At 37.6% G+C, this 16,891-nt stretch overlaps 1 protein-coding gene across 4 annotated transcripts; it reads right to left on the bottom strand.

Moving 5' to 3' along the window:
- Positions 1-1,625: 1,625 nt before the first annotated feature.
- On the bottom strand, positions 1,626-16,891 carry LOC105254872 (unconventional myosin-IXb). Of its 4 annotated transcripts, XM_011263817.3 has the most exons (15): positions 16,680-16,891; positions 16,296-16,600; positions 15,575-16,192; positions 15,191-15,489; positions 14,863-15,122; positions 14,467-14,774; positions 13,971-14,308; positions 13,817-13,877; positions 13,422-13,469; positions 12,495-12,824; positions 10,628-11,545; positions 10,448-10,531; positions 8,139-10,381; positions 7,040-8,050; positions 1,626-6,790 (listed from the first exon to the last, which is right to left on the bottom strand). In XM_011263817.3, the coding sequence occupies exons 2-15, from the start codon at positions 16,589-16,591 to the stop codon at positions 6,693-6,695; spliced, it is 6,912 nt and encodes a 2,303-aa protein (XP_011262119.1). In that variant the 5' UTR covers positions 16,592-16,600; positions 16,680-16,891; the 3' UTR covers positions 1,626-6,692. The 4 variants fall into 4 exon arrangements, with proteins under 4 accessions (XP_011262119.1, XP_011262121.1, XP_011262120.1 ...); XM_011263819.3 differs by lacking the exon at positions 12,495-12,824; XM_011263818.3 differs by lacking the exon at positions 13,422-13,469.

The following is a 16,891-nucleotide window of genomic DNA, read 5'->3' as shown; positions in this document are numbered from 1 at the left end:
GAACGAGCGCAAGCGTCATTTAATTAGGCAATGAGTATCATCGCGATCACAGTAGGCAATCTATCCCAATTCTATGGCAATCTATGCCAATTCACAATTGCTATTTGATGAAAATCCTAATTAGATTATACGAAATTTATATTAACTTGCATATAGCATGCTTGATAATAATGAGTTTGGTGTTTAAGAGTTCCTCTAAGTGTGATTAACGAGTGCTTCGAAACTACATTAATGTAAATAAAAATTATAACGATAAGAAAAGTGCGATAAAAATAAGAATTATATTAATTAATTCATTTTGATAATCTATTCATTGAATATAGGTCCGAAAAGAAGACAAGAACATCTCTTAGAGATATAAGATATAGATACTTATTATTTACTGTCAGGTTTGCTGTACATACATATGTATATATATTAATACATACATACATATATATAAATATATATATATATATATATATATATATATATTATATATATAGTATTTCATTTTTGTCTTACAAATATTATATAAAATTACAGTCGATCATGGAAAAGTAACCTTGCTCACCATTACTCCCACGCTAGCAGTATACGATCTTACACATCACACTTGGAGATACATTTACACACCGACAAGCATACAAATGAAACGTTTTAAAGTAACTTCGCGAACTAAATCGGTAAATTTTCAAACAAAAAAAGAAAGGAGTACGCGTGATTGACGACAATCGCATTCGCATGCATTCCGAAGAAAGTGCGTCCTCGACGCTTTTCTTAATCTCCGTCTATAAGGTTTGATGTGCGAATGCTACTCGAGTAGGAGACGATCGATGTGTCTCCTCATGGGACCGGATATCAATCGTTTTCCTTCGCCGCACGAAAAAGCGAGGAGATATAAAGCTCGTCCTTTTCTTTCTTTTTTTTTTGTATTCTCTCTTTGCCTTAATCGATCGATTATAAAGCTTCTCGTTGCAAAACGATTGATTCTATTATCTCGCTGTCGTCGTTTATAATTGCGATGTCTTCCTCGTAATACGCACGGATTCACTGGTTGGACATTCGAAGGAGGAAGCGCGAAAAGAAATGTCCTTTGCTTCTCGAGGAATTTATTATTTTCAGCGACACACGAGAATGAATAAGCTCGTACATACCATCGATTAATTCTGAAGCAACTTCGAATAATTACGCGCAATCACGATCACGAATAATCATGCATGACATAGGTCCACGTCGATGCATCAATACTTCGGGATGAAAGAAGAGACAAGTGTCATGCTTCGTAAACCACCTCTATCGTTCCCATCGGGGTTCCCATGGAATTGCTTCCCGCCCTCGATCATTTCACGGTATCTCGCCCGCGGTGATTCTCAGTTATTAGGGTGCGAACGCGCGATCGAACGTGGAAAAAAAGAAGAAAGCAAACGAAGGTGGATCGGAAGAGAGAAAGAGTGAGGGAGAGAGTTCGAGGGCTTGCGCGAGGACAGGAAAATCGGTACCAATTCTGGCTCTATCTTCGATAGATCGCTGAAAGTTCGATCGGTTTATTATGCGTGAAATCTGATTCTCAAATTACGGCGCTTTGCAATCGCTAAAAGAAGAAAGGAATTCACAGGGTGAAAGTCGCGAGGAAATGAACGAGAGAGGAGAGAAAAAAAATTTATTTCAATTATAACACGGATCCAAAAGACGTAGTCCGCTCGCTCTCTCTTTCTCTCTCTATTTCATCTTACACGTTTTGCATTCCATGTGTATCTCTCTTGAAATTGTTCCGTAGCTGTATAAGTAAAAGTCTGTAATCTCCATCGTGCACGTCATTCGTGTCGTTCTTCGACTGAGCGTGTCGTCGTGCGAGAAATGTCCGTCGATCATTTCTGCAGATGCTTACGAGACGCACACATATATGCAACACACGCACATACACACGCACACATATATTTTGTATGTATATATATATATATATATATATATTTATATATGTATATATTTATATCTTTTTATATGTATTATTCACGATAGGATACATATCTCTCTCACGCATACACACTCGAAGAAAAATAAATGGTATGTATACATATTATTTTGAAAGGAGTGCGTATATTTTATTTTACGAGCGAGTCGTATTTTTTCTTAGCGGAAATTAAAATACGAGATCTAATCGTGCCAAAGCATCCGACATTAAACAATCTACAAACGATTATAAACAAATAATTATAATAATGCGCTCGATGAAATTTCCGCTAAGAAAGACTCGTTCATATAAGATTAGAGTACTGCCGCTAGCATACACCTTCCTGGGTACACTGTGCTACACATACATATTTAAATATAACAAGCAGGATGTCCAATGTCTCGCCGCTGTGCCTCTAAATAATTTTGATATCGTATATGTATATGTATAACTAATGATTAATATATTAATAAATGTATTAATAAAAAATATTTTAATAAGCACATTGAAATAAAATGAATCTTTTATAAACACAAGGTATATACAAGAAAAATATATATTTCTTTATTAAACAAGAAAAAAATATATATTTTCCGATATAAAATATTCAAGATATCCATAATCCGGGAGAGATTGACAGACGTCCTGCTTATTGTCATTTCTTAGATTTACGCCAAGATACAAACGGGAAGAGCATTAATATCGCGAATATTTTAATGATTACCGAAAAGTATATTTCTCTCCGACTGTCTCTCTCTTATCTGATTTTGATTTTTTAAATTATTTTTTTGCTAAGAAACCTGCACGACTGCAGAACTAACGATCGTAGGAGCGAGATTCAGAGCGCGAAAATATCCTCATCTCGCCGAGGAGGGGAATCGGCGCGGTTTCTCGCGTCGGTGAACGGGAATCGGACACGCACGCATCGCAGCCACACGCACACAACACTCGTGTTGTACACACACAGCAGCGAGCGTATTTTTTTTTACCTATATTTGTAATAAGCGTATTTGAAAAATTCGGCCAAGTAGTGCAGCAACACCGATCTCGTTCGTTCGGTTCCCCGTGATTCGTGACGATGATACGCGCTCGCTGCTACCTCGATTCCCGAGAGATCGACGCGGGTCGATTGTAATGAGCCGCTTCATCGATACGATGTAATTCGTGCGACGAAACACTCGACAAAAGTAGCGCAGATCAAGAGAGAGGACAAGCATGTAGGAGAGAGGAAAACGAGAATCACCCATCGTCGTTGCAGCAGCTGCGAGATATCCGGAATTGCGACTTTCTTTGCGGAACGATATTGTCATGAAGAGTTGTTGCGCGCTTTACGATATTATAACTGATTATCTATGTACATATCTTTATATCCTTATATAGACAAGATATATAGCCGCGGTCGCGAGAATCTCGAACGGGGATTCGCGGAGGGGAGTACATTTGATTCAGGCTCTTAATTAATTATACCTTTAATTAGACACGCTGTGGAAACCTCGATCGTCCTCTGCGGAGAGAGGCACGGATTTATTGCAATTTTATTAATCGAACGGCCGTTCGAGATTTCCGCTCCGTCTATAATAAGGGACGTCTCGAGAGGAAAATCTTCTTTCGCGATCTCAGCGTCGCGATTCGGCTCGGTTCTCTCGCACTAGCCTCGTGCTAGCGAGTCGTCCGAAGCACCTTCCACAGTAAGAGAAGCGTATGCGTTTGTATAGATGATACTTTACACGTACAACGATAATTAGTTCACTTTTTACCTTACGTCTACTAACCCAGTTCTGTCGCCGAAGAGTAATTCGATTTATAATATCTATTATTATAACCGTTGTGCGACTTTTATCCCCCCCCCCCTTCCCATTAAAATTGTCGAAGAATATAGATTATTACCCACATATTGACAGATGAGAGATAAATCAATAATCCGAAATATCTCACTGTCGTAACAACGGACTAGTCCAAAATGGAGTGAAATCAATTTTTAAGTCAACCGCATGCGTCGCAGAACATTTCAACGAAATAACAAACGGATGCATAAAAAAGATTCTCTTAACATACCATATATCAGATAACATCCCCGCGATTATAATATATATGGAGGACGACACACACTGGAACTCGCACATTCGGTAGACGTAACGAAAATATATATATATATTTTCTAGCATATATATAAATATATATGAAATTCTTCCGTTAAAGATCATTCCGCTTCGCCTCAAGTCATTTGTGCACGCTTGTGCATCGCGATGTCATGGCTTTAGATGAGAGAAAGGTAACGTTACATTTACATAACACTACAGCTTATCCACAGAAGTATATCCACAGTAAAATAAAAAACGATTTTATAACGATTTCACCTTTATAGTTTACCCCTCGTAAAACTTATCGATTGTAAAAAGGCAATTTAAAATCGTCCCGTTTCTCGAGACCGTCCTCCAAAACGATCATCGAGATTTGACGTGACGATAATCGCTTGGACAATTCATCCTCGCCGAGTCGATTATTCTTAAAACGAATGTAAACGCGGAGGTGGGTCTCTTTACGAGTTGAGAGAAAGAAAAATTCTGGAAGTACAAACGAGATTTTTCTCTTGTTTTTCTAATTATTCGATTTAATCCTAAAAGTTATCCGGATAAAAGTCGCGCGTGGTCCAATATTCCGAGACGGGATTTAATTGAATGGAAAAAGAAAGTTTTTACCTCGTCATCGATTGCCGATATACGAAACTTAAAATATTCACCTGCTGCGCAAACGTACCTATTGATCTACTCGAGAGAGGATGGAAATATAAATTCCATTCTTTTACATATATTTATATACATAATATGGATATGCAAAGGCAATTAAAATTATACGACGCTTTACAGTATTAAAAAAACGGATAACGCGATGTAAAAAATATTGAACTGACGTAAATATAAGAATGAAAAAATAATTGCGTACGAGTCTTTGGTGATTGGACGCAACAGAAGGTATGATGCATATATGATCCAGTAACGTGATACATCAGAAATAGCGAATAAAAAATCTATATAGGTCACTTTTCGTGTAATAATAATAAATTCACCATCCCTCGTAATGAAAATCGTTATACTCAGTTCCCAGCTCTTCGGTAATCAGAGAAAAAAAAAATAAAAGGAAAGATTCGATTCACCGATTCCCCCTCTCCTCTTTCCGGCATCATCATCAAGCGTAACTATTAATTCGCAGGAGAATTCAATTAAGTCCGCGGTACGTAAGTGGGGACCTAATCTGATTATCCTTATTGGATAGAGACTTCTATTACGCGAGATCGAAATCTCTTTCACCCTTTTCCTTTGTCGACTTTCCCGGATCGTCAGGTTATCGCGTACACGGGCTACGAATGGGCGAAGGGGACAGTGAAGCGAAATCGTGGAAAGAAATTGTTGAAATTTAAAACGCACTGAATAATATATATATGGATTAAAAAGTAATTAAAAGAAGAGAGAGGTGCGATAAATTCCGAGCAGAAAAGTTTGATTAGTCTCGCGCGCGAATTTGTCTATACATAAGTACCTGTATGTAATGTATGCATGTATGTGTATATATGTGTACATGTGTATGTGTGCGTACTTATGCGCACGTACTTTCAGACGCCCCAATGATATGAGCGCGAGGGGAAAAAAAGCACGTTAAGTAAAAATCAATCCAAAGAACACTAAAACCGGCAGAGACCCGATATACAGCGTGCATGTATCCCTACAACAAATATCGACAATAGAAATATAATCTTGCGTTTTAAACGTCTCTCGTAAATTTAACAATAATAACAGATTATTACGAAATTGTTATATTGCATAATATATGTACAAACTATGTTTTGGTTTCCTCTTTCTCTCTCTCTTGGTCGTCCCTCAAATTCCTGCGTCTAAACCTAACACTTTAAGTCGATTATCGTCATCGGAAAACATCATATAACGAAATACATACAATAAAAACATCTCGCAGGAATTTAAGGCAGTCGATTATCGATTCTACTCGAACGTGACAAGTAGATCCTTTGGGAAGAGATAGTTTTCGAGTTGCAGATCTACTAATGCTAAACGAATATAGTTTTAAAGGAAATGCGCATCTACGTACAATATGTTAGAAAAATTCTCCGTAAACAGATTTCTTACTGAGAATTTGCAACATGGTGCAACAATAAATTACATTTTTTTATGAACGTAAATTTGTAAAACGAGTAATTCAATACGACCCCCCTCATCATTTTGACAAGCGGAAATTTCTTAAAATATATATAAGAGCGATTTCCTCTTAATACTTTCTAAGTTTTGTGTTTTTCATTTCTTATATTTAAAATGTGTAAAGCGATAAATTGAATAACATTTCTTTTAGAATCTATAGACGAACGAAACGTTGCGCTTAAATACTTTGACAGTCTTCGAAGACAGGAATGCATTGCGAATAAAATTATGTGGCGAAATTAAAATTTGTGCAGTGCTCCTATCACATATTGTATGAAAGTTTTAGACATTTCTATTGACATTTCGATGAGAAAATGGAGTTATTTCAGTCGTACAGTTAAACTTTTTTTTTTACGGAATCAACAAATTACGAGAGCTATCTATAATTGCATTTACTAATAAGTCTCGAAACATTAATGATTCGCTAGTAGGACCAGCAATTATTTAAAGTCGTTGATTCCCCATCCTAAAACAACATCTCGCATCATCTGTCGAATTACTACAGCCGTTTAAAATGCACGTTAACATTATTTGCGGATGTTATTCGCTATTCATACCATTACCATATCGTCGTCCATATTGATAATCGTCGGAAACGAATTGTCTGCCGAACTTTGCCTTTGAACGGGCTTCTTCCTTACGAGTCCGTCTGTGATTGATAAAAATTACAGATCTTACTCAACCTATAAAGCTATCTATATATATTTATACTTATGTCTTAAATATTTTTCATCATTTAATAATAACAAATCTTTCGAAAAAGTCCATATTCACAGAGAGAAACTGATTAAATAATCTCTTATATATAAATCTTTGCTAAAATAAATAGCTTTATTGGCATAATAATAATCGTTTATCCAAAGTGTTTAATTGTAATCAATTATCGAAAAATACTTACCAGCAGAAGGTGGGAGAAGATCGTCGAGAGATCCATCGTCCAGATCCGTTGCCGATAAGAGGAGATCATCGTCCGAAGAGGCTCTCGTTAGACTGGGTAGAGTAGATGTCAAGAGAGCCTTCTCCTTCTGAATTTCCTGTATATGATCGACGAGTAATGCTTCTTCTTCGTCTCCTCGATCTCTCTCGCGATCCATCGCACCTGCTCGTCCCGCAACAATCGGAGCGACCGCGTTCAATTCCTCCGGACTGAAGATTTTAGACGATCGTAGACTGGAGAGTCGATGAGTCGCCGTGTGACAGGCGGATTCGAGGGTATTTATGTCCGCTAATGTCGCTCTAACGACTCTCAACTTTTCATGTACTATCGTCTCGACGCAACGCGTCTGCCTGCCTACATCTTGAAGAGAGTCTTGCGCGGGTAACGTTCTGTTCGTTCTGAGAATGCACGGCGCAAAAACGATAGCTAGAGCCGACGGTGACATTCTATTGTCCACCTCATGTCGCGCCACTCGCGCCAAATGGACGATCAAGCGTTCCATCAGATCGTAATTGGGTTTCGGCAATTTTTTCAATATGGCGAAAAGCGTGCTGATTCGATCGTGTGGATCCGTCAAGCTCGCCGCGTGTAAAAAGTCATCGTAATATTCGTAGGTCAATAGCGGTTCTGGCATGTCTCTAAAGAAGCTCTTTAGTACCGCCGCTAAGACATGCACTTGATAGTTCTCGAAGTCTACCTTCTCCAAATCACCTTCGTCCATTTTCATCTTGAGCTCTCTCACCTTGGAACTGACGCCGCTCTTTCTATATATGCCCTCGGTATACAGACCATGCATCTCGATAGTTGTGATCAGTCTGTCTACTACAAGCGGTACCTTGCCATCGCCGCAATCTAATTTGTAAAGCGGTACACCGAATACCTTGCGGGAGTTTGTTTCGAGCAACGAACCGTCCTTACCGCATTCCGAAGACGCCTTCGTATAGCATTTTTTGTGACATGTTAATTTGCAATCTAAAATAGATATTCATTACGATTAATTACGATTATTAATACAACAAAAGGAATATACTAAATTTATTTATATGAATAAATTACTTACTTTGACAAACAAGTCCTCGCTCAATGGGCCACATGAAGAAAGACGTGCAAACTTCGCAAGCGGTGGGTATATTGATGATAGTCAATTGGAACATGTGATTACCGTGCCGGATAGGCTCTTCCTGCTTTCGTTTTTTCTCTTTTTTTCGTTTGCTCTTACTCTGTTTTTCGAGAGCTTCAGTTTTAACGATTGTCATGAATTCATTCATAAAGCCTCTGAAGGCGTTCACGCCCATTGTTACAGGGAAATCTTCCCTTGTGTTCTCCTGCTTGCAAACAGTCTCCATAACGTGAAGAAAGTTGGCAATCAAATCGGTGTACTTGATGTTGCCTTCTACGCCTTGTTGTATGGCAACGCTGTACGTTATCACCAAGTCGTCTTTAAACTTTCTGAGAGCTTGTTTGAAAACGCGGTCTACTTCGCTCGGTTTTCGTCCCTCCCCTTGACCCTCCATTATATAAATTTTCTTGGTAATGAAATCTTGCATCAGCGCTAACTCCTTGGCATCGGAAATGATTTTATCCGTGCTATCCGAGAAAGCCGAAGTGCCGGTTAAACTAAACTTGGACGCGACTGTCTGTTTCGTGGTATCGTACGGTGTGCGTGGTGGTTTCCTGTTTTTCCGTCTACTCGGCGTGTTGGCCAATATGCACGGCATTCTCAGCACTCCGCCGTTTTGAATACACTTGACGTGATAGAGCTGTTTGCAGTCGACACATTTGTAACCTTGTGTCACGAACGCGTCCATCTTTTCGTGACAACATACGCAAACGTCGTCCTTGGCGAACCTCGCCACTTTTCGGAAACGATGACCGGCCAAGGTAAATAGATTATGACCTTTCCACTCGAGGAGGTCCATACCGGGAGCGAGTTTCAAATCGTTCGGACTAGTATCCGTTCCCATTTTATCTTCGCTTAGACCCGAGATCTTCGTAGCTGGATCCGAGTTTCTTCTTCGTAGTTCAAAAGTCGTAATCGCGTTGGATCTCATGCGTTTACCGGGTTGTTGTCCCTTGTATGTGGTTTCGTTCTTGTTTACAGGCCAATCTGTCACAGATCGGGAAGTAGTTTCGTGCGGATAATCTTTTCGAGACCATATTTTCGTCGTTTTAGTCAAATCGCTCTCCTTGATCGTCCCGAGGAGCAGATTTCGCGTCTCCGCATTTGTTTCAACTGCGCTCTCGCCCATAGATCGACACTGAACTTCTCTCGAGGGTCTGTTTCGTCTCGCGCTTCTTACCGGCACATCTGGTTCGTATTTCTCCGATCGCGAGTTCTTTTCCTTCGGGGGCGATCTTCTCAGTCCCAAACCGCTCTTTAAAGTGTTGTCATCGTTAACACCTACGAGTTTTGTCGTAGTATCTCCCTCCGAGTTTTGTCGTCGCAAGTAGGCGAGATCTTTAATACTTTTAGCAGATCCATGCGTTTGATCTCGTTTCACCGGAGATATCGGAATATTCTCTATTCGTTCATCAGGTACGCTGTTATCGCTGAGTCTACGCTGCTGTTTGCCGCTCGTCAAACTTTCCATCTGAACAAAGCGATCACTCGTGTCGACTTTGACATTATAGTTCGCCGCTTCGTTAGGTTTATCTTGTCGGATCTGTTCGAAAACGCTGTCAGTCATATTCTTGTAACGAGAAACATTCGGAGAACGTGTAACAGTCGCTTTTTGCGGTACCGACATGAAGTAATCGTTATATGCAGGTGAGAAATCCGCTCTACGGTGCCAAATGTCCGGATTCGGATTATGCGTCAGATTTACATTAACGGTGTGATATTTTGTATCGCGCGAACTGGTAAACGGTGGACTCGTATTGAAAACAGGTGGGGCACTTTGCACAGCGCTCGGTGTCTCGCTCTCGGTCTCACCGTCACTGTATCCCGTCGAGGAACTATCAGTCCTTCTGCTCACCGAGGATAACCGACTGGACGCATTCGTTAGGTTGACATTTGATGTGACTATTGGCGAATGATCACCGCGTTTCGTCCTCGTGCTCGGCACGGGTTTCGAACCGGAATTGTCTTGCGATTCGGTACTATTGACACTAGCTTGAGATTCGTAACTCCTCAGACTTGTCAAGCTTTCGAGACTACTCTTGCGTTCCGCAATCTCGTCGAAATGATACGTTTCTGTATTCTTCAACGTTGTGTCATGCAGAATCCGTTTGTTCGGTGTGAGTTTGCGTTTAGAATATGAAATACCTGTATCTATGGCGCTCTCTCTATTTGTGTTATCGCATCTGAAAAAAATCCATAATATTTGCAGAGGCTCTAATTATGAAATAGATTTAGATTTTAGCACCTACCTTGCTAGCGTGAGCCGATTTTGAGATTCTATTTTTCGAGGCGATTCGCCATATTCCGTGAGACTCCGATCTTCCGTGAATAATCTGTAATAATGTTTAAAATAAAATAATACAAAGAAAAAAAATTATTCATATCATGTTCCAATATATATGAGTTTACTAATAAAAAACATTACTTACTCTTCGCTATCTCGATCTTTGGCGCATATTTTATCGTATAGAAACTCCTTGTACTCTTGAATTTCCCTGACTTCTTGAACTTTATCCAGTAGTGGTCTTTTTCGTTTCTTCAATTCATTAAATTTCTTTCTGGCGTTATTGCCCCTAATATATGCCTGAAAGGTAATTACACACGATTTCAGCTTTTTAAACCAGCTACGTTGTTTGTATACCCTCCAGGCAGTTTGTATGTGCAATGCAGCTTCAGTTCTTGCACGAAGGACTTGAGCTAGTCGTTGTGCAGTAACCATTCTCCAAAAAGACTGTATTTGTACAATGGCATTTTTCAATCTGAGGAATTTTCTCCTTTCCAGACAAGCACGGAACCACTTTTGTATAGTAGTAATGCTCGTTATGATCTGTTGATGTAATTCGATGTCTAGTTTGATCTTTTCGGACTCTCTGAGAAAAACTTTGGTAGTACCCAGCTGATAATTGTCTCTGTTGAGATTAAGAGTCAATAGAAAATCCCTCACGTCTGATTGCGAGCTCAAAAGACCCTTAGGAAGCAGCATCCGATAAAGTTGTATAAATTCCTCGTACGTTAATCGCACATTGAAACCAGCCTGCCTTATTCTGACAGTTTCCAACATTCCTGTATATCGCAATTGTCGTTGCACTGTTTCCTCATCGAATTCATTCGGTACTTTATTAGCGTTGCTTTTAATACATCTGATAAAGAAAGGATTAGCTTGATTCAGAGTATCCATTAAACTGTGCAAACTTTGCTGAAATTGTGCGGAAACTGTCATGGGCTGCTTTCTAGCTTTTCCCGGTCCAGTGCCATAACTTTGAGTTCTTCCAGCAAGTGTCTTCACAGTTTGTAGATTTTTCAGGCCTTTTTTACCACGTTCCCTCGGTCGAAATGATTTATTTTTCCTGTAAACGTTTTTATGCTAAGATTTGTAATACGTTGATATTATACAATGTACATTCCTCCTCCTGTTACTTTATCATTCTCACATTGTCAAACAATATGTTTGATAATTAATATGTATACAGTACAGGAGAAGGAATTACTCTAATCATATACTCTATCATAATAGTGCCTTATATGTGTCGAAAAAATATGTGTATCTAATATAAAATACAAAAGATAATAGAAGAAAATTAGCAATGATATAGTACAATATATAGTTATATAATAAAAAAAAACAAAATAAGCTTAAATATAACATCTATTATAATAAGAAATATCCGATATAAATATTAGATGACACAGTATAAATAAAATATTAGTATACATGATTGTATTATATTTAATTCATGACTGTGATCACAAAATTACTTCAATGTTTTGTGTTACATTGATAGTCGGTGCTATAAGAATTATTTATGATTATAACAGTGTAGTCAACAACAAGTACTCTAAATTTATGATTATAACAGTGTAGTCAACAACAAGTACTCTAAAAAATTTATACATTTTTTCCTAAAGATTTATTATTTAAAAAAAAAAAGTATTGCAAAACACTCAGCATGCAGCAATCATCATTAAATAATATATCGAGAACAACTGCAAGATGGAGCAAGATCTGATGACAAGTGATTTTATGATAATGCACGATATTCTTTAATCATAGAAAGAAATGCAGTGTGCGCGCATTGAGGAATCAAGATATAATGATATATAAAAAGCCATATTACATAATACAGTTTTAACATATCAATGGTCTACGAGAATGAGCTATTACCTACAAAAGGAAACCCATCACCAACCCGAGAATTGCTATAGAGCGCATACTAATCTTGACTTGTGTAGAGCAGTAATTTTCCATAGCTTAAATTACATTATTAATCGAGTATCGAATAGATACATTTTACATACATGACGATCTGATTAGCGCGTTCCATGACATTTGCTTCGTCTTTTGGAAGCACCCTCTCTAGTGGTGTGTGAGTATCTCGTCTGAATTTATTAATACTAAGAGGCTGGTCTTCCCTGCCCCGTATTATGTAACCTTTGGCCGATGTAACGTTTGATGGGTATTGCGTCTGATTAATGTTTCTAAATTGCGGCCACGATAGGCGATTGTTGTTTATATTGTCGTTGTTTTCGATTTGTATAGAAGATAATGTAGCAGAAGGAGTAGTGGCCGGCGGTAAACATACACTGCGTTGCTTCTGATAACTCGATGGGCGAGTATGTTTATGTGAACTGAAAAATTCTCTGGTCCTTAATTACTGCGTCGAGAAATCGATGATATTTCTTACGATTAATTAATTGATTATTCATTTATATTTTTAATAATTTTTTCTCAGTTGTTCCTCTCATCAAGTTTTAGGTGGGATGTTTTCAAGGAATATCAATTGATGTAATTTAAATATAAGAAACAAAGAAAATGAGAGAAGATGACTGACATGAACTGTATAAAAGAAAATTCAGTTTTGCGCCATGAATCATGCCCAAGTACAATAGCAAGAAGAATATTGTAAAATGGTAGAATGTAATTGTATGGCGAATGTCATGAAGATTGCATTCTAGTTGCAGCTAATAATACAAGAGGTGCAAACAGAAATTTAAATAAAATCTGGAAGACATATATATCGAAAAAGAATTGGAGTAAAAATATATGGATTTACAAATTTACTCAATCTACATGGATACTCGTGTTTGTTAAAAAAACTTCAACTGAGTTTAACTGTTCTTAATATATGTATAACATAATTTGTGTTGTAAATCCATGGGATATGTCAACAAAATATATAATATTTGCCAAAAATTACATATACAGTGGATCAAAAGACCACTTACGCAATTCGGTTAATAGTTAGATTGACGGCCGACAACGTCACAAGATGGCTACAAAGGACAAAAGACACATGGCCAATATAAATATAATAAAGATTTATCTTAATTAATATATCAACATCAAAACTTTGTCAGCGTGATGCATGTATTATTAATGCACAACGTAGATTCATACGCCGTTCATACGTATATGAGACAATATACAGATCAAACATATTCAAAGAAACAAGCGCAACAACATCAGCACTTTCTTCTTACAGTTGTCAATGTAATACTAATATATATCTTGCTCTATAAATTACATGTGAAAGCATTTGATACTGTCTTTCATTACCGTTCATATATGTAGTAATATATATTCTATTTCATTAAAGATGTTATACGAAATTGAACATTACCTTATCAAATTCTCATTAGGTGTCCTGTATCTGTTTTGTACAGACGTCTTATTTCCATCAACTAAAAGGAAGGAAATATATATTTACTTTTATTAATTCCTCGCATTTTTATTCTATGCATTAATGTTTAAACTACACATGATTCAATACATACCTCTACCATGCCTGTGCGCTCGGCCGGCTTCTTGAAATGCAAAGTGAGCACGAAAGAAAGCCCGCAGTATGGCCCATCTGAATACGGCAACTGGATCAGCGCCGACCAATTCCCGCACGAAGGCAAGGGAAGAGTTTTTCAATACTCCGACTACACCATCGGGTCGCATTAGATCTAAATTCTTCTCTCTCATGTTAGCAGCTTGGTATTTGACTGCGCCAGCATAATGGCGTACAACGAATGCGGCTTCTCGTCGCTGCGGCGCCTCGTAAAACTGATTTTCTTTATGCACAGTGTTGAATTTCTGTAGCAACGTCTCGTTTGTTGCACCAGGAAAGCTGCGAAATAAAGTTTAGATAAAAAATTTAGTTAGATATTTTCATATTTTATAATCAATTCCACAAGCTTTTGAAAAGCATTTATTTATAGCATTCATTTATTTATAAAACAATACTCACTACATTAAGCATTCATTTATTTATAAAACAATACTCACTTGCATTGATCATCAAGAAGACACAACAGGCCGTTCGGCTTTCCTTCAATTAGATTGAGACATCCAGAGTTGTCGCTATATCCGATATCTGTCCATCTAATCCCTTGCTTTCTGTATTCTCGTTGCTCGTATTGAAAAACATGTTGATTAAAGTAATGTTGTAATTGTTCATTCGCATAATTGATACATAGTTGTTCAAAACTGTTGCATGTTTTGAAATCTTCAAAGCCAAATATATCTAATACACCTATACTATTGCCTTGATGGTCTCTAAGAGTGTCCTTTTTAGAAAGCAGTGCATGATTCACCTGATATATACGATATCGATTATTTTATATGTTAATACATTATTTTATATGATATCAGTTTTTGGAGATAGAAGCAAATCTTTATTACCTGTAGCACAATCCAATCAAATAAAGCTCCGTATAAGCACTTTGCCATGGCATCACGTGCCGCAATCGCTTCGGGAAGTCTGTAGTTAATAACTAAAGTCTCGCCGGAAGCTCTTGCGCGTTTGGCAGTAAGTGCAGCCAAAAGAGTTTCTTGTTTTACTCTAAGAAGTTCCGATATCAGTGCAACCACTTCCGGATTTTTGACACCTACGGCCTCATCATGATGATGGTACGACTTTCGTGGTTGAAACTCAACATTACCTAAATTGAAAATTTTTAATTACTCCATTCAGAGAAATAAGCACATATAAGCACGATTGAATAATCACCTAATAAAAGGACCGCCGACAGAACTGCGAAGAGCCGCCTTTGCTTCTCTGCTGTAAAGCCTACCATTTCCATAGATTGTTTTAATCTCGAGAACTCGTGCCGTTCGTCGATATTCTCCAATCCATAGCAACCGCTTTTATTTAAGTAATTATACCGATCACAGCTCTCCAAATGTAGCAATTGTTTCTCTTGATCGCTTGCGCCAGCCAACAGATAATAAAATACATGATAATTCCTTTCGTTTCGTCCTTGAGAGACAATCCTGGATTTTTCCAGGAGGTATTTCTGAACCACAGCACTGTAAAATCAGTAACTAGAAGATTATTTTCTTCCTTACATATTATCATAGTGTGTCCTTACATATTATTATTATTAGAACATACCCATGGACCATTCCATTTTCCTTGTAATTTACTTGAATAAACTTGCCAAAGCGACTGCTATTATTATTATGTGCTGTTTTTGCATTACCAAATGCTTCCAAGACAGGTCCAGCGCTCAGTATTGTTTGTTCCACTCCACTGCCATGCGAACCCTTTTGACTAAGTGCTGTCAAATGATGCAAGAGGAAATTCGTTGATTCTGTTTTACCAGAACCGCTTTCACCACTAATAACAATACATTGATTCTTCTTTTCCTTAAGCATACAATGATAAGCTGCATCAGCTATGGCAAATATATGCGGAGGTATGTCTGGGCCCAATCTTCTGTTTTGATACAATTTTACATATTTCGGATTGTAGATAGGATAAAATTTGAATGGATTCAAGGCAATTAATATGCTGCCGACGTAGGTATATATGTTGCCAGCCAAAAACCTAGCCCTCAGATTATCCAACAACGTTTGTTCATTCAGATCTGGCAGCTGACACAGATCTGGATATTCCTTGTCACGTGGTTGATAGAGGAATCTATTGAAATAGTCCTTTAAAAGTTGAGGATCCATAGGAAATCTACTATCAGACCATAAGTAGTCTGGTTGCTTTTTTCGTAAGTAAAATCTGAAAGTTTAAACATAAAAATTATATTAGTAAAGGAAACTTTGTCTCCTTTAAATTAGAAATAATTAATAATAATTATTTTCATAAAACATATATAATAGACCTATAATATTCTTGCTGGGCATCATTTTTCGGCCACAGTAACATAAGTGCCACAGGGCACTCGGTGGGACCGAGTCTTCTTTCTTTACATTCCTGTCCAACAGAATTTCCTACTACTTCTGCTAATTCATAGCTATTTGAAACAGAAGTATCGACAACTAGTCCAAGCCTTTCAATAATACATTCCACTATCTCAGCTGATGAAGTCTGTTTCGTAGCTTTAATGGATAACGCCTCGTATTCAGGGCTCCATTCACCCACAAACACTTGCACTACTCCAGACCCACTGTTGTCCATTTTCTAACCCTAAGATAATAAAATTATAAAGAGATATATAAAATAATATTTAATTTACACTAGATCATTCTAATGTAACAAAATATACCTTATATTTAAGAGGGTTAATAAGTATGTCCTCTGTCATCTATACAATATCTCAAATATGTCGTTTTTCCTTCTCCTTGTTTATTTGTTATGTACAACCACTGATTTAAACGTTTAAAATAATTATTATACATTTTGTTTTTTCCCCCGTAAATTTGCAATAGGATATGATTTCAGTATTTATGATTATTTACATGTATTAATTATATTATA

Source organism: Camponotus floridanus, unplaced genomic scaffold (assembly GCF_003227725.1).
Source record: "Camponotus floridanus strain SB8 unplaced genomic scaffold, Cflo_v7.5 scaffold15, whole genome shotgun sequence".
NCBI classification, from domain to species: Eukaryota; Metazoa; Arthropoda; class Insecta; order Hymenoptera; family Formicidae; genus Camponotus; species Camponotus floridanus.
This window is presented reverse-complemented; position numbering and strand designations above follow the sequence as displayed.

Excerpts from the sequence above, each read along its gene's own strand:
- LOC105254872 (XM_011263817.3), bottom strand. The coding sequence starts at position 16,591 with ATGGACAACAGTGGGTCTGGAGTAGTGCAAGTGTTTGTGGGTGAATGG. Across the intron at positions 13,470-13,816 it reads CCTAATGAGAATTTGATAAG|CCATCTTGTGACGTTGTCGG; the intron begins GTAATGTTCAAT and ends TGTCCTTTGTAG. Across the intron at positions 8,051-8,138 it reads GCGAGGACTTGTTTGTCAAA|ATTGCAAATTAACATGTCAC; the intron begins GTAAGTAATTTA and ends TATCTATTTTAG.